The following is a 20,137-nucleotide window of genomic DNA, read 5'->3' as shown; positions in this document are numbered from 1 at the left end:
CTCGGACATCCCTTGAATTACCGAACTCCATCTCTGATCAAGATGCCGCATATGTCTAAAATCTTTTGGATACTAGGAAGATGAAATTGATGGCCGATACGACATACCACCTATTTCCCAAGGATTTTTTGTTAACCCTGGTTGCTACTGGACGAGGTGACATGCTCGTGCTTGGCGCCCTTCTTAAATAAAGGAAACAATGGAAGAGTATGTGTGAAGTAGCTACTTGTGAGTGGACTTCCCTTCAGGAGAAGGTATCGAAACTACAAGCACAACTTAATCAATCTAAGGAGAATGTTGATTTTTATAAGCCCAAAGGTTGATAGCTTTTGAATCCTCAAAAGGAAACACATACTCGTGGTACTCATTTTGTCTAGGTGGCTAAACTCACTGATTTGTAAGAGATTATGGCTGGGAAAAATAAGGCTCTGGAATAAGCAAACGCTTCTGCAATAGAGTCATCGTCCCAAGTGACTGTTGCCCGAAATGATCTAAAATAAGAACTATAGTTTTGTCAAAGATGGATGAAGGAGAATAACAATCATATCGACAAGGTATCTAGGGCGTTCATATTGATTTTCACTATGACAACAAGCAAATTTAGGTTCTCTATGCTGGAATTAAGATTCCTTTGGATAAAATGGGCATGAGAAATAAGATTGTGGATGCAAATATAATCCATGATGGCGATGAGACAATTGAAGGCAGGGATTGCAAGGAGGAAGCTAATAACTCTAACGGGGATGCTTGGTGTCCATGATTATTTTTGTATTCTTTTGAAAATCGCAATATATGGATTATGTTACTGGCCTCCTGGCCTTGTGTATTAAACACTATTTTCTTGCCTTTTTTATTTTAGTGCCACCCCTTTGTTTTCATGCCACGCTATTTTGTTTCTTGGCCCTTTTATTGCTCTATTTGTATTTCTATGTTATTTGATGTTGTTGAGGACCCTTCCCGACCAAGGGTTGGATCGTCTTATTTCCCCTCAAGTCTTGGCCTGGATTGGTTTTGACGTTTTTAAGGCTTCATCACCCACGCCTTTGGAGTGGCTAGCTCCAGAAAAAAAGGGGGTACCACTTGTGAAATGATGATTGACCTTTTTTATAATGGTTTTTGCTAAAACGAAAATAAGAAATTATTTTACAAATAGTATCATATTAATTAAAATGTCAAATAGAGGTAAGAAGTTACATTATCTTAATGCTATGGAATGACAACAACACAATTGTTCATGGATATTGACAACACATCATCAAATGCAGGGACAAAATTATGAACATTACATCTTGGGGGACTGTCATGTAAACAGGCAAGTACAATACTGCTGCAATTTATTGTGATCTTAAAGGCAATAAGAACACAGTGCAATTTATCGTGATCTTCCCCAGCGGTATCAATAAGGAGTATCCGGATGCAACTTAGTTCAAGAGCTTCCAAATCCGCCTTCATTTGATGCAATTGTCAAATCTTTAGAGATATGGAATGAGAAGATTCAATGGTGAGATTTTGCAGGAATTAATTGTCAATTCCCACAAACAGCGCCATTGTTTTGTGGTGGAACAAGAATGAGATAGGTAAGTCTCGGTGTTGACGATGACGCTTGCAACTCTGATGTAGAGAAGTGGATGAACCTACAAGGTTAACACTCCAAAACTCGAGTTAATTATGGAAAAATTTAAGGTGAAGTGAAATCTTAGAAAAATGTGTCTTGTACCTACTTTGGCGCGAAAAAATAAATATGAAATGTGAGAAAAATTAGACCTTCTTAATTTTTCTTCTTTACCTTAGATCGACCCTGAACATGTCTATTAAGACAAAAGTATTACATTCATGCAAGTATTATTAGGCTACACATTCTAAGGGTATTTGTGGGCCGGTTCAGTTTAGTTTCGAGAGTATCAGATGTCCAAATTGATAAAAAAAAATACTAATTTGTTTGAATTGGATTTGTGTATTTTTGCAATAAAGCCCAAACCGGAGAAATTGATAAACAATTTATTGGTTTCAGATAGATTGACCAGATACATTAGAAATAAATATTGAGAAATATTTTTAAAAAATATATAATTTAGAACAACTAATTTTTTTATAATAATATAAAATTCTTAAATTTTTATTTTTTCATATATGTTTTAAATCAATATTATTTTGGGCAACGGATTTTCAAAATTCTTCTATCCGTCTATCCGAACCAACAATAATTAATTAGTATAATTTATATCATTGAATTTTATTGAGTAAGTTCAATTTTTATTTGAATTAAAATAATACTCAACCTAAAATACAATAATTTGATTTGGATTCTGATTTAATTTAGATTTTGCAGAAAAGAATTAGCACCCCCTAACACATAAAGTATAAAGTGTGTGATTTCGGTTGAAATGCTATATATATTTTTTTAATCTTAAATTTTTAAAATTGTCCACAATGCATAAAAAATCAACAAATAGTAAAAAAAATCCATCACAAAAAATCAACAAATATAGATTAAAAAACTTATAATTTATAAGTTTTTTGTTTTGTTTTGGCACAATTATATTTTTCAAATTTTATTATAAGATACAGCAGAAAAAAATAGATAATGCTAACATGTGCCCTAAGAACACATGTTAAGAGTTAAATATAAGAGTTAAAAGGTAGTGCACTGACAGTGTAAAATAACTTTACACTGTCATCCAATAGAAAATCATAAATGTGCCATGTCATTAAGTTTTTTTTAAATAAAAAAATGGTTTAATTGGATACATGGGTGGTGATTGGTTGACAGTGTAAAAATATTTTACACTAAGTGATAGTGTAGAGAATTTTAATTATGGATAAATTCATATTGAAAATATGAGGAAAAAAAGAAAAAGAATATACTATGTTAATTGTTAACTATCACAAATTCACAATTGAAATGAAACGACTGCAATTGAAGCCGTTTCATAGGTGGGGTAGTCCAGTATCGTCTTCCTCGTGAAAAATACACAGAAAGCGACTTGCTTAGTTTGGAAGTTCCGATCCGAGTAGCATTCAAATGTCAACGAAAACTGAAGCAACGGTGAAGACGAAGAAGCTTCAATGGTTCTGGACTTGGGTGATCGGTTCCGTCATATTGAGACTTATTCTCATTTACTTCCCCAAAAACCTTAACCTCTCTTCTCGCCCCGAAGTTTCCACCCCTCTCACCAGCATTCGTCGCCGTAAGCTCTTCCTTTCTCACCAACTCAACTCAACTCAATTATTACTATTCTCTCTTTTCTTCACTTCAATTGTTCTTTTTTCGCAGTTGCGGAGGGTTACTGGTTGAAGCAATCATCAATGTCACCCTATGCAGGTTTTTTTGTTTCTCCGTTGTTCTCTATTATTGTTATTTTTGTTTGTTTATTCTAAGAAATTTCATTTCAAGCTGTTGTTTTTATTTCCAGGATCAATGTACCATGGTTCCCCTTTGTTGTTGACTCTTCTTGGACCACTAACTGTTACAAAGTATACATTTAATTTTTTTATTTTTTTTTACTTCTGTTTCCTAACTACAATGGAGCCAAGTTTTGAATGTTTTATGTTATCACGGATGCAGGATTGAAGGACAACCTGATCATCTTTTATGCAGGTAACTTTCTCCGCCTTTTAATTATAGTTTGTATATCCGTTCGAGCTCTTCATTTCCCATTCTTTGGAACCATAATTTCTTTGATCTTTGTTGCTTGTTAATTATATTTGTAGCTGATTAATGAGTAATCAGCAACTGCTCCTTTTCAATTTTAATTTGTACGTACTCCCACTACTACATGATCTTTAAATGCGATTGATCTTCCTGACTGCATTTGTTTGTATAATCTAAATGAAGCATATCTTTGTCTTTGTTCTTTTTCCGGATATAACTTATGTATTTAGTTATTTGCCCTTGTTATTCTCTTGATGTTTTTAGTGTACTTGGTTAAGTTGCAAATATCAACTCATTTCTGGATATAGTTTGGTTTTTATGATGGCAGATGTTGTCACTGCAATGCTCATTTGTGCTGCTGGTAAAAAACTTCAGGTGGCATACGGTTCAAGTTTACAATCTGTTGGCCTTCATCAATTATCAGAGGATTCAGGTTGTTAGCATAAGCTACAAGTTTGATTTTTTCTTTCAAATTTCAGATGTTACGGTTGGGTGTGCTGCTCTCCTGTTTTTGTTTATTGTCTTTAAGTGAAACACAAAATGTTTAAATGTATTGAGGTTTTTTTGTAGATAAAAATATACTTTACTTTCAAAAGAGATTTTTTATTTAGCACTTGACCATATTACAAGATAATCATGACAGAGTATTTGCACGAATATTGCTAGGTAGTATTATGAAACATCTCATTTGTCAATATTTTGGATTAGTCCATAATTTTATCTACAATATTGAAACTTGTGGGGTAAAAGCACTTTAGTTCCAATCTATAAGAATAAGGGGATAAACAAAATTGTTCAATTCAAAACAAAATATCACAATCAAAGTTTAAGTAAAAACTGTATTAAATTTAAAATAACAGAGAAACTAAAATACAAGATATATTGTATTATTATATGAGAAAACCACAAATTTGACTCGAAATAGATTAATGAGAAAAAAACAAAGTATCACAAGTACGGTATGTGTACCTGGTACGGGTGCGTATTCGGTACGGGTACTTTGCCATTTAGAAGTACCCATTCTTCAGAGTTGATCATGTAGCCGACCCCACCTATTAGGATAATGCTTGGTTGTTGTTGTATTGAAACTTGTGGATATAATTACGAGTTTATTTGGTTTCAGTTAAGAAATAAGTACATGGTAAGACATATGCCAATGTGGTTTATGGATTACTATTAAAAAGAATATATTGGGAACTAGCACTATTTCCAAAAAAAGTATGTCTTTAAATTTCTGATAAGCAAATGACATTTGCAATTATTGTTCTGCTGGGTAAGCAATGATCATATAATTTAATGTTAAAAGTTCCTTGTCAAGCTGTGTATCCTTTTCAAGCTCCATGCAAATTATTGTTTATCCTTCTTAATAACACCATTGTTTTCAGATGTTCTTCCTTCAGGGGACTTTGCTGCTCTTGTATACTTGTGGAATCCTTTTACGATTGTTGCATGTGTTGGTCTATCAACTTCTGTAATTGAGAACTTGATGGTTGTGTTAACCCTTTATGGAGCATGCGCACGTAAGCAGCTAACAATCTATGCCTTTTTGTCTCTGAAGTTTTAGATATTTCATTTAATCTACTGAGTAGGTATTGACTCACTTCTTGAAGTCTTAATGATATTTATTGGTTGTTTTCTGGTAAGTGCTATGGGCCCCCTTTTATTTTAAAAAAATGCATGTTACATGCGAGTTCTGAAAATAAAAGTTAGTTTTTTGCTCCCCTGAGAAGTTCTATTGAGATTATGTGAAGTAATGGTAGGAATCTCGTTTTTAGCTGAAGGATTTCTTCTATGATAATTTTTTTGGTCTTAGGTTGCTTTCGGATATAAAAAGTTGTGCTTTTTTTGTATTTGTTGAGATAATGCCAATAAAACAAGACTAGAGTCTGCTAATGCGTCATGAGCCCACACGTGAGAAATGTATTAAGATAAAGTAAACAAGGCAAATCCTAAGAACGAAACTGTTTTTGTTGTTTTATTGTCAGTCCATTGTTTCTTGTGTATATTTGATACGAAAACATTTCATCAGATTTGAATTTGACGTCCAGTACCCTATTTTCCAGTAAATTAGTTGACTATGTTTTAGAAGAATTCCATTGGTTTATCTGATTAACTGAAACCTTACATCTATATTCCATCTTATTTTACTTCATCTTCTCATATTTATTCCTCTGCTTGATGGGCACTATTTAATTTGTAATCTTAACTATTGAATTTAATAGTATTCATCAAGCTAATATCAGATTGAGTAAAAATGTTGCAAATTGCTATAGTCAGCAAGCAGATCAGATTTTCAAAATGCTATCAAGCATGGTTGTTAAAATCGGGATCTCGATAAAGATCGTTAGGGTATAGAAAAAGCGTAAAGCGTAGGATCGTAACACGGATCGTAAGATCCCAAAAATAGACAAAATTATAAAAATAACTAGAAAAAATTACTTTAAAATAAAATTCTCATTCATTTAATCATTAATAGCAAATATTTTATACAAAAAAACATAATAGAAGGTCATTTAAAACATTGCAAGTCCCAAAACCCTACAATATGTGTGCACAATAGTCGGGGTTAATTATGGGTCAGTTTATGGGCCGATCCCAATTGTTTAATGACCTGGTCGAAACAGGTCTAAAGCGGGTAAAAACAAATAATGGATCGTTGGGATCTCAAGATCCCACGATTTAAAGATCTTTCTCTAGGAGTTCAAAGCTCCAGCCAAATTAAAGATCTTTGTGGCACTTAAATCGGTGGCCGGTTGCTGGAGCGTAAGATCGTAAGATTTTGGGAGTTAGAGCTAGATCCCGACAACCATGCTATCAAGAACTCATCAGCTCATAAAGAGATTACATTGTGGGGGCAGGGTAAATCATAAAAGATTGAAATGCATGAATAGAACATTATGTCATTGCCTTGTATTATCTGGCTTTCAATCTTCATCTAATACTTCATTTTATATTGAAATTGCATTGATGTGCAACAGGGGTAGCTCCGCTGGCTGCTTTTGGGTGGGTCATAGCTACTCATTTGTCTCTGTACCCGGCAATCCTTATTATCCCAGTATGTCGTTCCAACCCATTACGTAGCATTAGCTACATAATCTTAATTTATCATTTTATCTATCTGTAAATACATCTATTATCTTATGTTACAGGTATTACTGTTGTTTGGTTATGGCCTTGATGCTCCCCCCAGGAAATTATTCCTGCAAAGAAAAAATCTTGAAGTTGATGATTCCAACTCAAGCGATAGAAATTTTTTAGAAGATGAATTGGTAAACGAGAAAGGGATGCTTAAAGTATTCTCATGGAGGCCAGTTGTGCTTTTTTTGTTCTGGACTTTGCTGTGGTCATCCTACGTCTTAATCCTCTGTGGCATCTATGTCCAACAGCATGGTGGTCTACAGGAGATGTTTAAAAGGTTCTGCTTAAGTGCTATGACCATTATTTGTTTCTGACAACAATTTTGCAAGTGACAAAACATATCCGGATATTTGTTTGCATAATGTGTCCAGATACTTCTTTTGGTCAGTTTGAAAGCTCATAGTTACAGTAGCTGCTAGAATTTAATGCTCTGTACTGTTTAGATCATTGCTTATAATACAACCAGATGCTATAAAGTTCATGTGATGTTGAGATAAGGGTTGAACACATAATGAGTCTATTATAGGCAACCTTAACTTGCATTCGCAAGAGGTTAATTTCACAACTTGAATCTGTTAGGTATCAGAAAGATTCAAAACAGCAATTGGCAAGCAAATTAAGAATAGAGGGGACTGTGTATTATTATTGTCAAAAAAAGGAGTTTACAGATAGGGACATAGCACCCTAATTCTGCCACAAAGCTTAGCTCCTTCTATAGGAAGCCGTTGCCTCCTACTCAAAATAACTAATTCCTCAATTTCTCCATATGCCCTCCTCAGCGTACATTGCTCCTTATATCATGGAAACAGTTATCAGTCTCTCCCTCATACAGCCATGTCACTATTTTGTTAAGTATTCCCAGTGGTACCCATCTTACCCCTTCTAAAAGACTAAAACATACCTTTCAAGTAGGCGTACTGATTAGCACTTTGGTTAGCTAGTTGTCCATTTGGGCCACACTCTTTTGCTCAGGCCCTAACAATACTCCATCCTGAAATAATAGCCTTGTCCTCAAGCCTAAAATTTGGGGATCGGCTCCTTATCTTGATGACGTCCTCCCGTGTTGCATGCAGCAGGCTTCCCTTTCCAATGTATCAGTACGTGTAGAGTTTCCTCACCCCAGTTCTGCACCATATGGGCTGCTAGGATAGTCTCAGGTTCAGCAATTTCTTGACCGTCTCTTGTCGTCTTCTCGGGCTTCTTCTCTTCCTTGTGATACTCTCCTACCACCCTCTTCAAGAGGGAATCATTGAAGACTGGATAACCTTAGATCCCACCGGTTTTTGAACTTCTATGCCACTCCTCCCAGCCTCTCCAGGATCGGGTAAGGGCCATAGTACTTAGCTGATTATATGGCATTGATGCGGGTCACAACAGATTGCTTCCGGTGAACGCGCAACTTGACAAATACCCCTATCAGTCCTTTTCTTATCCATCTGGAATTTCATTCTATCTTGAGCTCGCTGCAGATGAGCCCGGAGTTGTCTTAACGCTTCATCACAATCTGTCAACTCCCTCTGCACAACTTCGTGCAGATGAGCCCGGAGTTGTCTCAAAGCTTCATCGCGATCTGTCAACTCCCTCTGCCCAACCTCCACCCTTATTTTCCCTTGCAGCCAGCGTGTGATAACCGGTGGTTTTCTATACACAATCTCAAAGACAAAAGGGGTCTGTCCAGTGGCAACATTACTCTGCCCAATGAACCCAGGAGGCCAAAGTCTTGGGTTGATCGTATCTGAAGCACCTCTAATAAGTTTCAAACATCGGCTCATTACCTCTGTTTTGCCATCTGACTCCGGATAATACGCCGAGCTCATCTTCAAATGGGTCCCCTGCAGCCTAAACAATTTCATGCAGAAATGACTGACAAAAACTATATCTCAGTCACTTAGTGAAAACATATGGAACTCAATTTTCTTCCTTGATTGTCAAAATTCTGCCAACGCTTCACCTTGGAATTTGCTGAACATGGATGTCAATGATTTGGTACCTGGTCCCAACACTTGGTCCTTCTTTGGAGAGATCCTTTCTCCCCATTGTTCACTCTCATCTCTAACTTTAATGAGCATTTCTTAAGAATGGAAATGAGATTATCTTGGTTCTCCTTCACCATGCTTTTCACCTCAGCTAGTGCAGAACACACCTCCGACAACTCCGTTTCTAGCATCACAATCTTAGCGTCCATCCCTTTCTTCATCTTTGGTTGCATTCACATGTAAAACGTTGGATGATAGAACGCTGATCCCGCAAACGTACCCGACAGTTCAGACCAGTTTGTTAGGTACCGGAAACATTAAAAACAGCAATTAGCAAGCAAATGAAGAATAGAGGGGACTGTGTATTATTATTTTGAAAAGTGGGAGTTTACAGATTGGGAAATAGCGCCCTAGTTCTGGCATGAAGCTAAGCTCCTATGAGAAGTTAATGCCTCCTACTCATAACTAATTTCTCAATTGCTCAAGATCCTTCTCAGTCCGTCCACTACTCATATCTTAGAAACAGATATCAGTCTCACCCTCATACAGCCACGTTACCATTCTGTTCACATATTCCCATTGGTACTCATCTTTCCCCTTGTAGAATATACCTTCCGAGTCTTGGGCTTATACTTTGGTGAGCAAGTTGTCCATTTGGGTCAGTCTGCACCCCAGGCCCTGACAGAATCTGCGACCTTCAAGCAATTTCAAAGGCTCCCCTTCAGCAAAGCAGATTGCTTCTGATGGAGCTTTTTCAAGAATTAAACAACAGTGTATGGAGTACCATGTGAAGACAATTGTACACCATGAAAGTCACTCTAAAGTAGGTGCAGAAGTACTGAATTATTGACATTGTCACTACTGTACATATGAATGGAGCCACCTAGAAGTATTGTAAATGCATTTTCCTGCAATGCTTGAAAGATGAAACTACTGTTAGTGCAAAGTAAAACATAAAATGTAGCTTGGGAAGTCGAATCATTCACTTCACAGATCACTTGCGTGTATATCCTTTATATAGCTTTGCACTGTGCATGGGTTTTAATTCTATTACCAAAAGTATTCTATGCATGTTTTTCAACGTTAGTTTAAATAAGTACCTTGTGATTCTGGCCAAATTTTGTTTGATGGCTATATTACTATGATTCTGGCTGAATTTTGTTTGATGGCTTTATTGTATTATGCTCTGTTGAAAAACATTGATTTTGATTTTGAAATGTCCTTTTCCTTTTATCTTCTATTAATAATATTACGAATAAAGATTGTCAACTCTCTCAAAGTTCTATTTTGGTGAGAATTACTTGTTTTTCCACGTCTTGTTAATAAACATTCAGCTTGTTTATGCAGATCCTATGGCTTCATTCTTACCATACAAGATTTGTCTCCAAACATTGGAGTTTTTTGGTATGTTCTGCAGGAAGCAATACTTCTTAGACTGGACTGTTTTAATCCTATAATCTTTTGCACTTATTTAGGTCTCATGATTTTTACATACAGGTACTTCTTCGCAGAAGTTTTTGACTTCTTCAGAAGTTTCTTCCTTATAGTATTCGATGGGAATATTCTATTGTTGATAGTGCCATTAGCCATACGTCTTAATCACCGGCCTTGCTTTCTAGCTTTTGTATACATTGTGCTTTCTTCCATCCTGAAGTCTTATCCTTCTGTAAGTTGTTTATTTTTCGTCTGTAATTTCTATTTTTACTTTGTATTAGTAAATAGGGAATATTGCTATATTTATTTACAGGAAAGTAATTAAGCTAACACATTTTTGAACAAAGGTTTTAGTGGCTGTTGCTGAATATATTCTTATAATTTTGAATGAAAGATGTTATTATCTCTTTAAATGTTCGAACTTTGATATTGTAAAGATTATTTATCCCAGAAAGTGAACAAATAAAGACATCTACACACTTTTTACATGTTCATACACAATTAGAACGTAGTTGAAAATGTGGATCTACAACTTTCTCAACTATACTCTATCTGTCTATAACTTAATACCAGGCATATTGTGAATTTGCATCCTTAAGCGGTCTTATTGATCCTTGTACTATTTGTATTCCGTTTTAACTAGGTTGGTGATTCTGCTCTATACTTGGGTTTACTGGGCTTATTTGCTTATGAACTCAAAGGTAGCTTCTCTTTCTTAATGTTCTTTTATATTGATCATAATCTTTTCTTGAATAATCAACTTTCTCGATTTTCAGATATGCAGTATACATTCTTCCTGTTTTCTGGTTATGTTGGAGTTTCACTTTTTAGCCCTGTGATGCACAACTTATGGATATGGAGGGTATGTAGTTTTAATTGATCTATATGTTCAAATAGATTAATTATTTTGCTATCTTCATCCTCAACTGTGTAATGAAATTTACAGGGTACCGGCAATGCAAACTTTTACTTTGCTACTGCAATTGGTTATGCTTTCTTACAGGTGCTTTTCTCTTCTAATTGTTATTTACTCGTGTTCTTGTGTCAATATTGTTGCTATCTCTTGTTTCTCCACTGCTCTTTTTAATTGAAGGCCAGTTCAAACTATATTCAAATCACACTGCACTTATTTTATCTTGATATAAACCATGTATTCATTTACGTTTTAAGATAAGTAAATGCGAACCTAGTTAATGTTATTTTCCTTTTCTTGTATATTTGTTATATTGAGAGCCGAAGAGTGATGCAAGTTTATGAACCTTTTTTTTAAGTGCATTTCCGCCATTCTGGGAACTGTTGAAGGAGGCATCTCTAGTGGAGCCTTTGCGTGGGGGAAGGGAGGTGCCGAGAAAAGGATTGGAAAACATTGGTAGGAATTAAACCCTCCCCATAACGTCCCCAGCTCATAACTGACATAGCTATGCCACAGACCTCATGAACCTTTTTTTCCTATTAATTAACAAGCTCCTAGTTTGACACAAATAAGAAATCTATAGTGGAAAACTTCATTGCCTTTGTAAAATGCTTGTCTTAAAACTCTGAATCAATTAGTTTGGAGCTGACAAATTGTTTTAATTAAATGATTCATTATGTTGTTATTCTGTAATTGAAACTTAAGCTTCTTACTTCTCGCGTGTGCAGATCATTCTGGTAATTGAAAGTGTTAGCGCCATGCTTAATCATGACAGAATGCTTACAAAGTTATCTACCGCAAAGCTTCAAAATGTCAAATCTTGAGAGCTTCTTTTGGAGTATGATTTCAATGCATCCAAAATTTTTGTGGTGTCCCCGAGTTCACTTAATCTTGATCTTGATCCAAAAAAGGAAAAATTATAGATTCCACAGTTAGATTACTGAGCTGTCCTTCAGTTCCTTATTATCATCCATATGTATTATTGCCTTGGATTATCATCCATACGTATTATTGCCTTGGATGCAAAGGTTTTTAGTATTCGAACGCAAGATTCTACCGAGGATGCTGATTGCCAGTTAAAAAAAAGTAGAATTTGTTATAAGGATAAACAATCATGATTAATTTGTTAAGGTAGCTAGAAGTTAAAACTCTTTGTTGATGTGCCATTTAAGTTTTTGTGGCTTCATTCTTCAAATCACCATACAACGGGTTTATTTGTTTATATGTATATGTAGTACATTCACTGCCCTTGAGTCCCCAGTTTCATTTTGGAAGTATGCTTGATTGTGTTGATTTCGAGGTTCATCAGAGTGTATGTAGGTCCCCACTCTTCACTTCACTGACACTGTTATGTAGAGTCGGCATGTCTATAGGACAATGTTATCTTAGTTACATGTGAAATGAATCTTTGACCCAAAATATTTAGTGAAAAAGGAGTTGCCAAAGAAAATGGTTGTTCATTCAAATGGCCTTGTCGTATCGTATGGAAGAAACATCTCTAGTCTACAACAAAATCACGCCCTCGTGTCATAAATGTGGTTTATGGCTTTCACTGTTTGTCTGTTTCACATGAACATATGAGAACTCCCACGGTCAACAAAGACGTTCGTGTGCTAATAGATTAAAAACATAATGGTGCAATATTAACAACAGAATTTGGTAGTACTACATAATGTCACATGCAACAACTAATTGACAAAATTCATTCTTTTATATACCCTTATCAAGACATCTGCCTCCATATGAGACTATTTAAGATGATCATACGACGTGGTTGTAATGTATACATTTTATAACTTCAACAATTTTGATTTTGTCTACTTCATAATACCAAACACTGACCTAGTTAAAAATTCTAATTCAACTTATTTTGGTGATTGGTTTATCAAAAGTAGAAATGATTTTGTCTTTAAAGTTGATTCTACTTGAATCTGTCTTTAAAATTGATTCTGAATGATTTTACGCTGAAATTTATTGTTTAATTCACTTTTACATAAATATATTCACACAAAAATTAATTATGATAAACTTAATTTTGTAAAATCAGTTCTACTAAATTCAATTCAGCTAGAATTAATTATGTCCTTCATCAATTTAAACACACCCAAAATTGTTTTCTCTTGTTTTCTCTTTTCTCTTATTATCGAGATTGATATGAGGAGGTTTTAGGCCTTTGTGCATGAATTCGATTGTCATGGAATGAACATTAAGCTAGATTTTAAAAGCAAAGTGAATATTGTGAATAGTTCACAATTGATTTTTTTTTTTTGAATTTAGTGATATTATTAAGAGAAAAGCTATGTTGACATTGTGAATAGTTCACAATTGATTTTTTTTTTTGAATTTAGTGATATTATTAAGAGAAAAGCTATGTTGACATTATATTTTACCCCCCTGTATTAGTATCCATCAAATGTATTAAATTTATTTTATTTAATAATTTAATCAATTTTGATTTATGCGCAATACATTTTACTTTATTACTGTACTATGCATGGTGTAGAAAAAACAATATCAAAATAGCACACTTCCCTATTATTAATGACTATAAACGCTAACTATTTTTTTATTTTATGTTAAATTTTTTAAAAGATAAATTAAGCATTTAATCCCACCATACCCTCTATAAATATGTCTAAGCAAGATAAAAGAGTACAAGATAAGAAAGGAAATGAAGAAAAGAAAAGTGAGGTGACTTTTAAAGGGTAAAAGTAGTTAGGGTATAAGTAAAAACAGATATGCTTTAAGTTGGAGGAATTAAATAATTAGTATAATTCTTAAACGTTTAAAAATAGTAAAAGTAAATTACAATGCATAAATACAAACATGTAGATAGAGACTTATTTAAGTGTATTGCAAATATTGGAAAAAGCAAATAAAGTGGAGAGTGAAAGACCCTTCATATTTGACCATAAACCACCAAATATTTCGTTTCACAATCTATCTAAAAAACAACTCCACAGTACTTTGTTTTTGACAATTTATTATACCAAAGAAAGCAATAGCAGTTGGAGCAGAAGTAACGTAAGACAATGGGAGGCAAAGATAATCGGACAGATTTTGTGAGAAGGTTAAAAACAATGATGCGTGCGTGCTTCTTCTTCTTTCTTTTGTATCTTTCTTTTGTACCAACACCGACCTTCGTTCTGTCATGTGTCGGTATCAACATCAACCTTAGGTGGGGCCATTATGTATATGTGAGTTGAGTCACGTGAGGTAGCAGTAGCCAAAATTAGTTTCTGTGCTCTATGGATAGAGTCTCAGGGCTTTGCCATGTTACTACTACTAGGCACTAGGATGGATGTTACTGCTCTCTAACCATTGGTTTATAAAGATACCATAATCACATTTTTAGAATTTGGGAATATTGTTTTTGGAGTGAACCACTAAATTGTAGTGTAGGCTTGTTTGCAAGTGATATCACATTTTCTATATTTTTTGAAACAATTTTTTAGACTTATTTTTTATCGGGCTAAAATATTATTTTAAAGACTTATATTATTATTGGGCTAAAATATTTATGTTGATAATAAAGAAAAATATGAAACAAATATTTATAATTAAAAAGATATTTGACAAAAAACATAAGTTATGTATGACTTAAATGACATTAAAATTATACTATAATATAAACAATTAATTAATATTTTATAATCACTAAAACAATTACTCTTATGACATTTTTTGGTTTTTTTAACTTACATATGATTTTTATTTTATTTTATTTTAAATATTGTTATTGAAGATTAGGTGTCATACATTTTAAATTTGGAAAACTGGGTTAATATCTAAAATAGGTTTAATAAATTTTTAATATTATTAACTCATTTAAATTCAAATAAGAGTTACAAGTCTAAAAATTAAATCTATAGAATTTTAAGCTCAAAGAGTTTTAACATTTAATCTGACAATTATAATTATAAATTTATAAACACGTTATAAACTTATAATAAATTTTTAATAGTATAATTGTTTTTAATAATATAATTTTTTATAATAATGCAATTACAACTTATATATTGTGCCCCTTTTAAAAAAATTATATTAAATCATTATTATTGAATTGGAAACTAAATCATATTAGGCTAATTTCACATGTTATGTTTTTTTATGCAAATCAATCTGTCTATGATGTTTATACATAAACTTTATTACTAAAATAAATATTTTAGTCATTTATAAAATTTTATTTAAGTTTTTCTTTTTAAAATTTAGTAATATATTAACTATAATTAATTGAAATATAATAAATTATATTAAAATTTCAATTTATCAAAAAATGTTAATGTTTTTTTATGATAAAATTATATTATTTATACTAAAAAAAGGTTATAAATATTTGTATATGATAAAAGAACATGAGACAATTATGATAGAAACATACATAAATTTGTTATGAAAAATATAAATTTATCATTCTTTTAACATTTACAATTATATATAATCATTTTATTTAATTAGTACACATAACATAAAGTTTTATCACCGCATCAAAAGTAAGTTTTGTCTCTTTATAAAAATGTAAAAAATAATATACATTAATTATAATAATTTTAAATATTATAATAATATATATTAAACGTAAAAACTTTTAAGTATTTGACATGAGCTGTCATACATTTTAGGATTGGAAAAATGGACTAATATCTCAAATAAGTTTAATAAATTTTATTCTCTAACTATGTTTAATTTCTTAATTAAAATTATATTATTTTAAACTTATAAAAATATATTTTTTATATTATAATAATATACAGCAAATGTAGAAACTTTTAAGTATATACGGGAGCTGTTATACATTTTAGGTTTGAAAAAATGGGCTAATATCGTAAATAGGTTTAATAAATTTTTAGAATCAACTCATTTGAATTTGACTGAGGTTTGTTAACTCATCTGAATTGACGGTTAAATGTGAACGTATCAATTCAACTCGAGTTTGTTAACTCATCTGAATTGACGAGTAGATGTGAACGTATATCTGAGATACCAATTATTGACTAATCATTTTAATGTGTATCTTTTAACTATTTCTTTTGTTGTTTTTTTTATAAAATTGAAGTTATAAAAATAATTATACGATTTTTTTTATAAATACGAATCAATGCTTAAAAGATGGTACATACTATTAGTATATAATTGGAACTACGTAATTATTTATGAATTGCAAAATAAGTTATATTAGGTTTGATATTCCAAAGACATGAATTAAAATTTGATAAATTATTAAGTTATAACTATATTAATGTTATCCAACTGAAAATATGGTGTCATACTTAACAATTTAGTCATTAATACGTGTAATGTGAATTCAAATACGACCCGTGCGATAGCACGAGTTTCTTCCTAGTTATAATTATAATGATACAAATAATTACTTCAAATTTTAAAATATTGCTTTACCATCAAAATTTACAATTTGAAAATTTAATAGCATCATAAAAATAAAAATAATGAAAAAAATAAAAACTTCTATTATTAAAAAACGTTTTACTTAAGGCGATTACACTATAATGTGTCATTTTTTACGTATAGTTAGATACGAGTGTTTGTTCAAACAACAAAATAAATAAGTTTATCGGAGACATATCCATTCAAAAACTTCATTTATTACTCATCAATTATTTAACGATTATTCTCAACAACACTTACTTTGATCATTGTCATTGATGTTCACCCTCATCGATTATTCTTGGATCAGAGATTTCATAAAAATTGTATACTTGAAAGTATATTCATTGTTTTGCACATCTATATTAATAATCATCAAAGCTTCGAACTGCAAATCATACCTGTAAAAAATGAATGTTTCACCTTTGGTACCCAAATTTTCTTGAGTTTAGGTGTGTTAGTTTTTCCAGAAGGTATAAGATTATTTACCTTTAGACCTTTTCAATTTGTCAAAACAGAAGGGCTATAAATGGTCATTTTTTTTGCAAAGTGTGTATTTATAAATCGGAAGATTCTTTTTCTTGTGATCTAAACCTTTAATAGGTTTTCTATCTTATTTAAATCCTATTCATTTGTATTTAAGTAAGGTCTTTGACTTGATAGGATCAAGTCAGTGTTTTATTTTTCTTTGGCAAACTTACCTAGGTTTCATGCAATTCAGTTACTTCCTTTTTTTAATGAGACACAAGTCTCACATGTTTCTTTTGAGTTTTTAATATTAGTTATTACTAAATTAAGCAATTTATTGTTTCCTTTAAGTCTAAGTTTCACTTTTTAAGTTTATCGTGTTCTTCAACCAACTTAGATTAATTTTCAACAATTACTTATAGGATGGTTTAGTTACCTAAAAGTCATTTTCCTTGTAGGATGCCTTTAAGAAAACTTCATCTTATTCGTTGAAAGAAGATTCTTCTATAGTTCTCCTCGAGGTTGGTTTTTCTTTATTTGTAAGTATTTTGTCTTCTCTTCTTCTTTCGAAGATTCTAGTGGATGATACTTCTACATAATCTATTACACCGAGGTTCCTTTATTTGATGTTGAATCTTCCAAAGATCGTTCAAATATTAAGTATGTTCATTCGAAGGACACCATAGGAGTAGTTTGATAGGAGTTTGATGAAGTTAATGATTCTTCAGTTTTTCAGCTCGCTATTTCATCTTTAAATAATTGAACTAGTCCGTTCAATTTCTCTATGATTTCCTTCTTCTTTGAGATCTCATGAAATTTATGAAGACTCTCGTATTTCAATTTAAGATTTGGATTAAATATCCAATATTAAATTCTTATATATTGATTAGTGACAAATGTTGCAATATAATTTCTAGCTATTTTAATTTTTGAAAAATATTGATGTATAATATATTCATCTTCTCCACCTCGTATGTTCATCTTCTTTTGTTTGATACTTAGAGAGACTTCATATATCATCTTAAGAGTGTTCCATATTTCCTTGGTGGTTTTACAATTACAGACATAAAAAAATTTACTATTGTCCAAAGTTATTACTAGAAAGTACTTCGCTTTGAAATCTATTTCAAAATTTATCTTTTCTTCTACTGTCCAAAGAAAATCAAATTTATCTACTACTTCTCAATCTATTTGGCGAGTAGGGATAAACGGATCGTTGATTATAGTTTCCCACAATTCACTATTAATAATTTCAATAAATATTCTAAATCTAGCTTTTCATATTTCAAGCCTAGCACCATTAAACGGTGGAGGTGTCTTTAGGAAGGAGCTCTTATTTAAAAACACGTTTGAAGTCATATTCCTCCTGAGACAAATAGTCCTTAAGCAGGATTTAGGCTCTGATGCCACTTGATGTACATACGACTTCATACGCAATAGAGGGGGGAATTGTGTGTTTCATTAAAACTTGAGTTTGAAAAAAATTTAGGTTTAATTCCAAATTTTAAAAACATTTTAGAAAAGTTTTAGAAATAAGTAGCGGGAAGTAAAATGCAGAAAGTAAAGAGTTGAGGATAGAGAGATAACACCAAAAGTTATAGAAGTTTAGTTATAAATAAAAATACCCAATCATCCCCAAGATTTGTTCTCAAGAGTATCCAATAAAATTTAGAGCTTTTAATAGGCTGAAATCTCGAACCCATTGTTCAAGGAAAATGAAGTTTATGGCTAACTTCCAACCAAACATCGAACAATGAGAGAAGCGACGACTATTCCTTCCAAATGATGGATTGAAATAGTTAACCTTCTTTCCAAACAAAAACTTGGAGCGGTTAGTATTCAAGCTCCAAACCAATATTTTACACGAGCTAATCTTGAACCTGGGTGAGCTTTTAATCCGGGATAAACTCATGAACCAAACCGAGGTTTTTACGAGCTAACCACAAACAAAGGAGATTTTATACTGGGCTTATCTCCAACCTTATCAAGCTTTTAATTGGTGGAGCTTGCGAATTGAACCAGATTTTTAAACTAGATAACCACGAATCAACTTGAGATTTTAATATTGGGCTGATCTCGAATCGATGAATCTTTTGAACGAGTTGAGCCTTTAAAGCGAATTGGTGACTTAGTAATTAAATCCCCAAACTAAAGCTTTTAAAGGGTTTATCTTCGAACGTAAATAAATAATATCTAATTGGATAAGTTATTCAACAAAGGTAGAAAAAATGTTCTTTGGTGAATTTACAATATTATCCTTCTAGAATTACACAAATGCCTCACTTGCAAAAGACTCTTCTTGAAAGCACGACGACTAAATTTAAGTGAGAGAAAGTACAAGAAAAATATTTTAGAGATAGAGTGAGGAGTAAGGTACGAGAGCTCACATTTATAGATGTGACAATATGAGGGAATAAACCCCTACTTATAGGCTAATAATTGGCTCAAAAAAGGAAAATCTTTTAGGTCAGAATTGATGAGTCAATCAATTGGCATAATGCATTAGCCAATTGATTGGCCTAAAATTAATCGATTAGAAAGTTTTAAAAGGCGAGAAAAGATATATAGTTGTTACCATTCATTAGGACGTTGTCTTAAACATCTAGGCTGCATTTTTGCACTAACCCAATTGATTGGATATAAGTGCCAATCGATAGGCTAATTCAAAAAAATGCCCAAAACTTTTCAAACAACTCCCAATTTTTGCTGACTACAAGACATTTTCAGAAAATAATTCTTAAGAAAAATAAGTTACGCAACTCGTTGTAGTGTGTATGTGTGTGTGATTAGTCATATAAATTTACGTGAAAGCCCTTATGCTTTTACAATACTTAGTGTATGTGTGTGTGTGAGAGAGAGAGAGAGTGATTAGTCGTATAAACTTGCGAGAAAGCCCTTATGCTTTTACAATACTTATTAACTTAGACGTGTTAGGGCGAACTTTGACACACTTCAAGATTAGTCAGGTACTTCAATCTTGTAAACACTTACTTGAACTTTACTTGGAGACGAAACTTGGGTTATATTTCATTCAAGTGTCAATAATCAGAGGATAAAAACTCATATAACCCCATCTTAGTTTGATTGCATCTTTAATCGCTTACTATGTTTTCACTTAAGTTATTTAGCTATCATCATCAAAATCATATCCAAGAGATCTTCCTACAA

At 32.4% G+C, this 20,137-nt stretch overlaps 1 protein-coding gene across 1 annotated transcript; it reads left to right on the top strand.

Annotated features, from left to right (window-relative positions):
- The first annotated feature begins 2,895 nt into the window (after positions 1 to 2,895).
- Positions 2,896 to 12,010, top strand: LOC131637101 (uncharacterized). Its single transcript, XM_058907689.1, has 14 exons — positions 2,896 to 3,188; positions 3,275 to 3,322; positions 3,414 to 3,474; positions 3,566 to 3,598; positions 3,961 to 4,085; positions 5,038 to 5,172; positions 6,631 to 6,707; positions 6,802 to 7,067; positions 10,114 to 10,170; positions 10,264 to 10,432; positions 10,844 to 10,901; positions 10,977 to 11,062; positions 11,147 to 11,203; positions 11,842 to 12,010. The coding sequence occupies exons 1-14, from the start codon at positions 3,023 to 3,025 to the stop codon at positions 11,935 to 11,937; spliced, it is 1,434 nt and encodes a 477-aa protein (XP_058763672.1). The 5' UTR covers positions 2,896 to 3,022; the 3' UTR covers positions 11,938 to 12,010.
- The last annotated feature ends 8,127 nt before the right edge of the window (positions 12,011 to 20,137 follow it).

Source organism: Vicia villosa, linkage group LG1 (assembly GCF_029867415.1).
Source record: "Vicia villosa cultivar HV-30 ecotype Madison, WI linkage group LG1, Vvil1.0, whole genome shotgun sequence".
Classification (NCBI taxonomy): domain Eukaryota; kingdom Viridiplantae; phylum Streptophyta; class Magnoliopsida; order Fabales; family Fabaceae; genus Vicia; species Vicia villosa.
This window is presented reverse-complemented; position numbering and strand designations above follow the sequence as displayed.

Excerpts from the sequence above, each read along its gene's own strand:
- LOC131637101 (XM_058907689.1), top strand. The coding sequence starts at position 3,023 with ATGTCAACGAAAACTGAAGCAACGGTGAAGACGAAGAAGCTTCAATGG. Across the intron at positions 3,323-3,413 it reads ATCAATGTCACCCTATGCAG|GATCAATGTACCATGGTTCC; the intron begins GTTTTTTTGTTT and ends TTTTATTTCCAG. Across the intron at positions 10,433-10,843 it reads TCCTGAAGTCTTATCCTTCT|GTTGGTGATTCTGCTCTATA; the intron begins GTAAGTTGTTTA and ends CGTTTTAACTAG.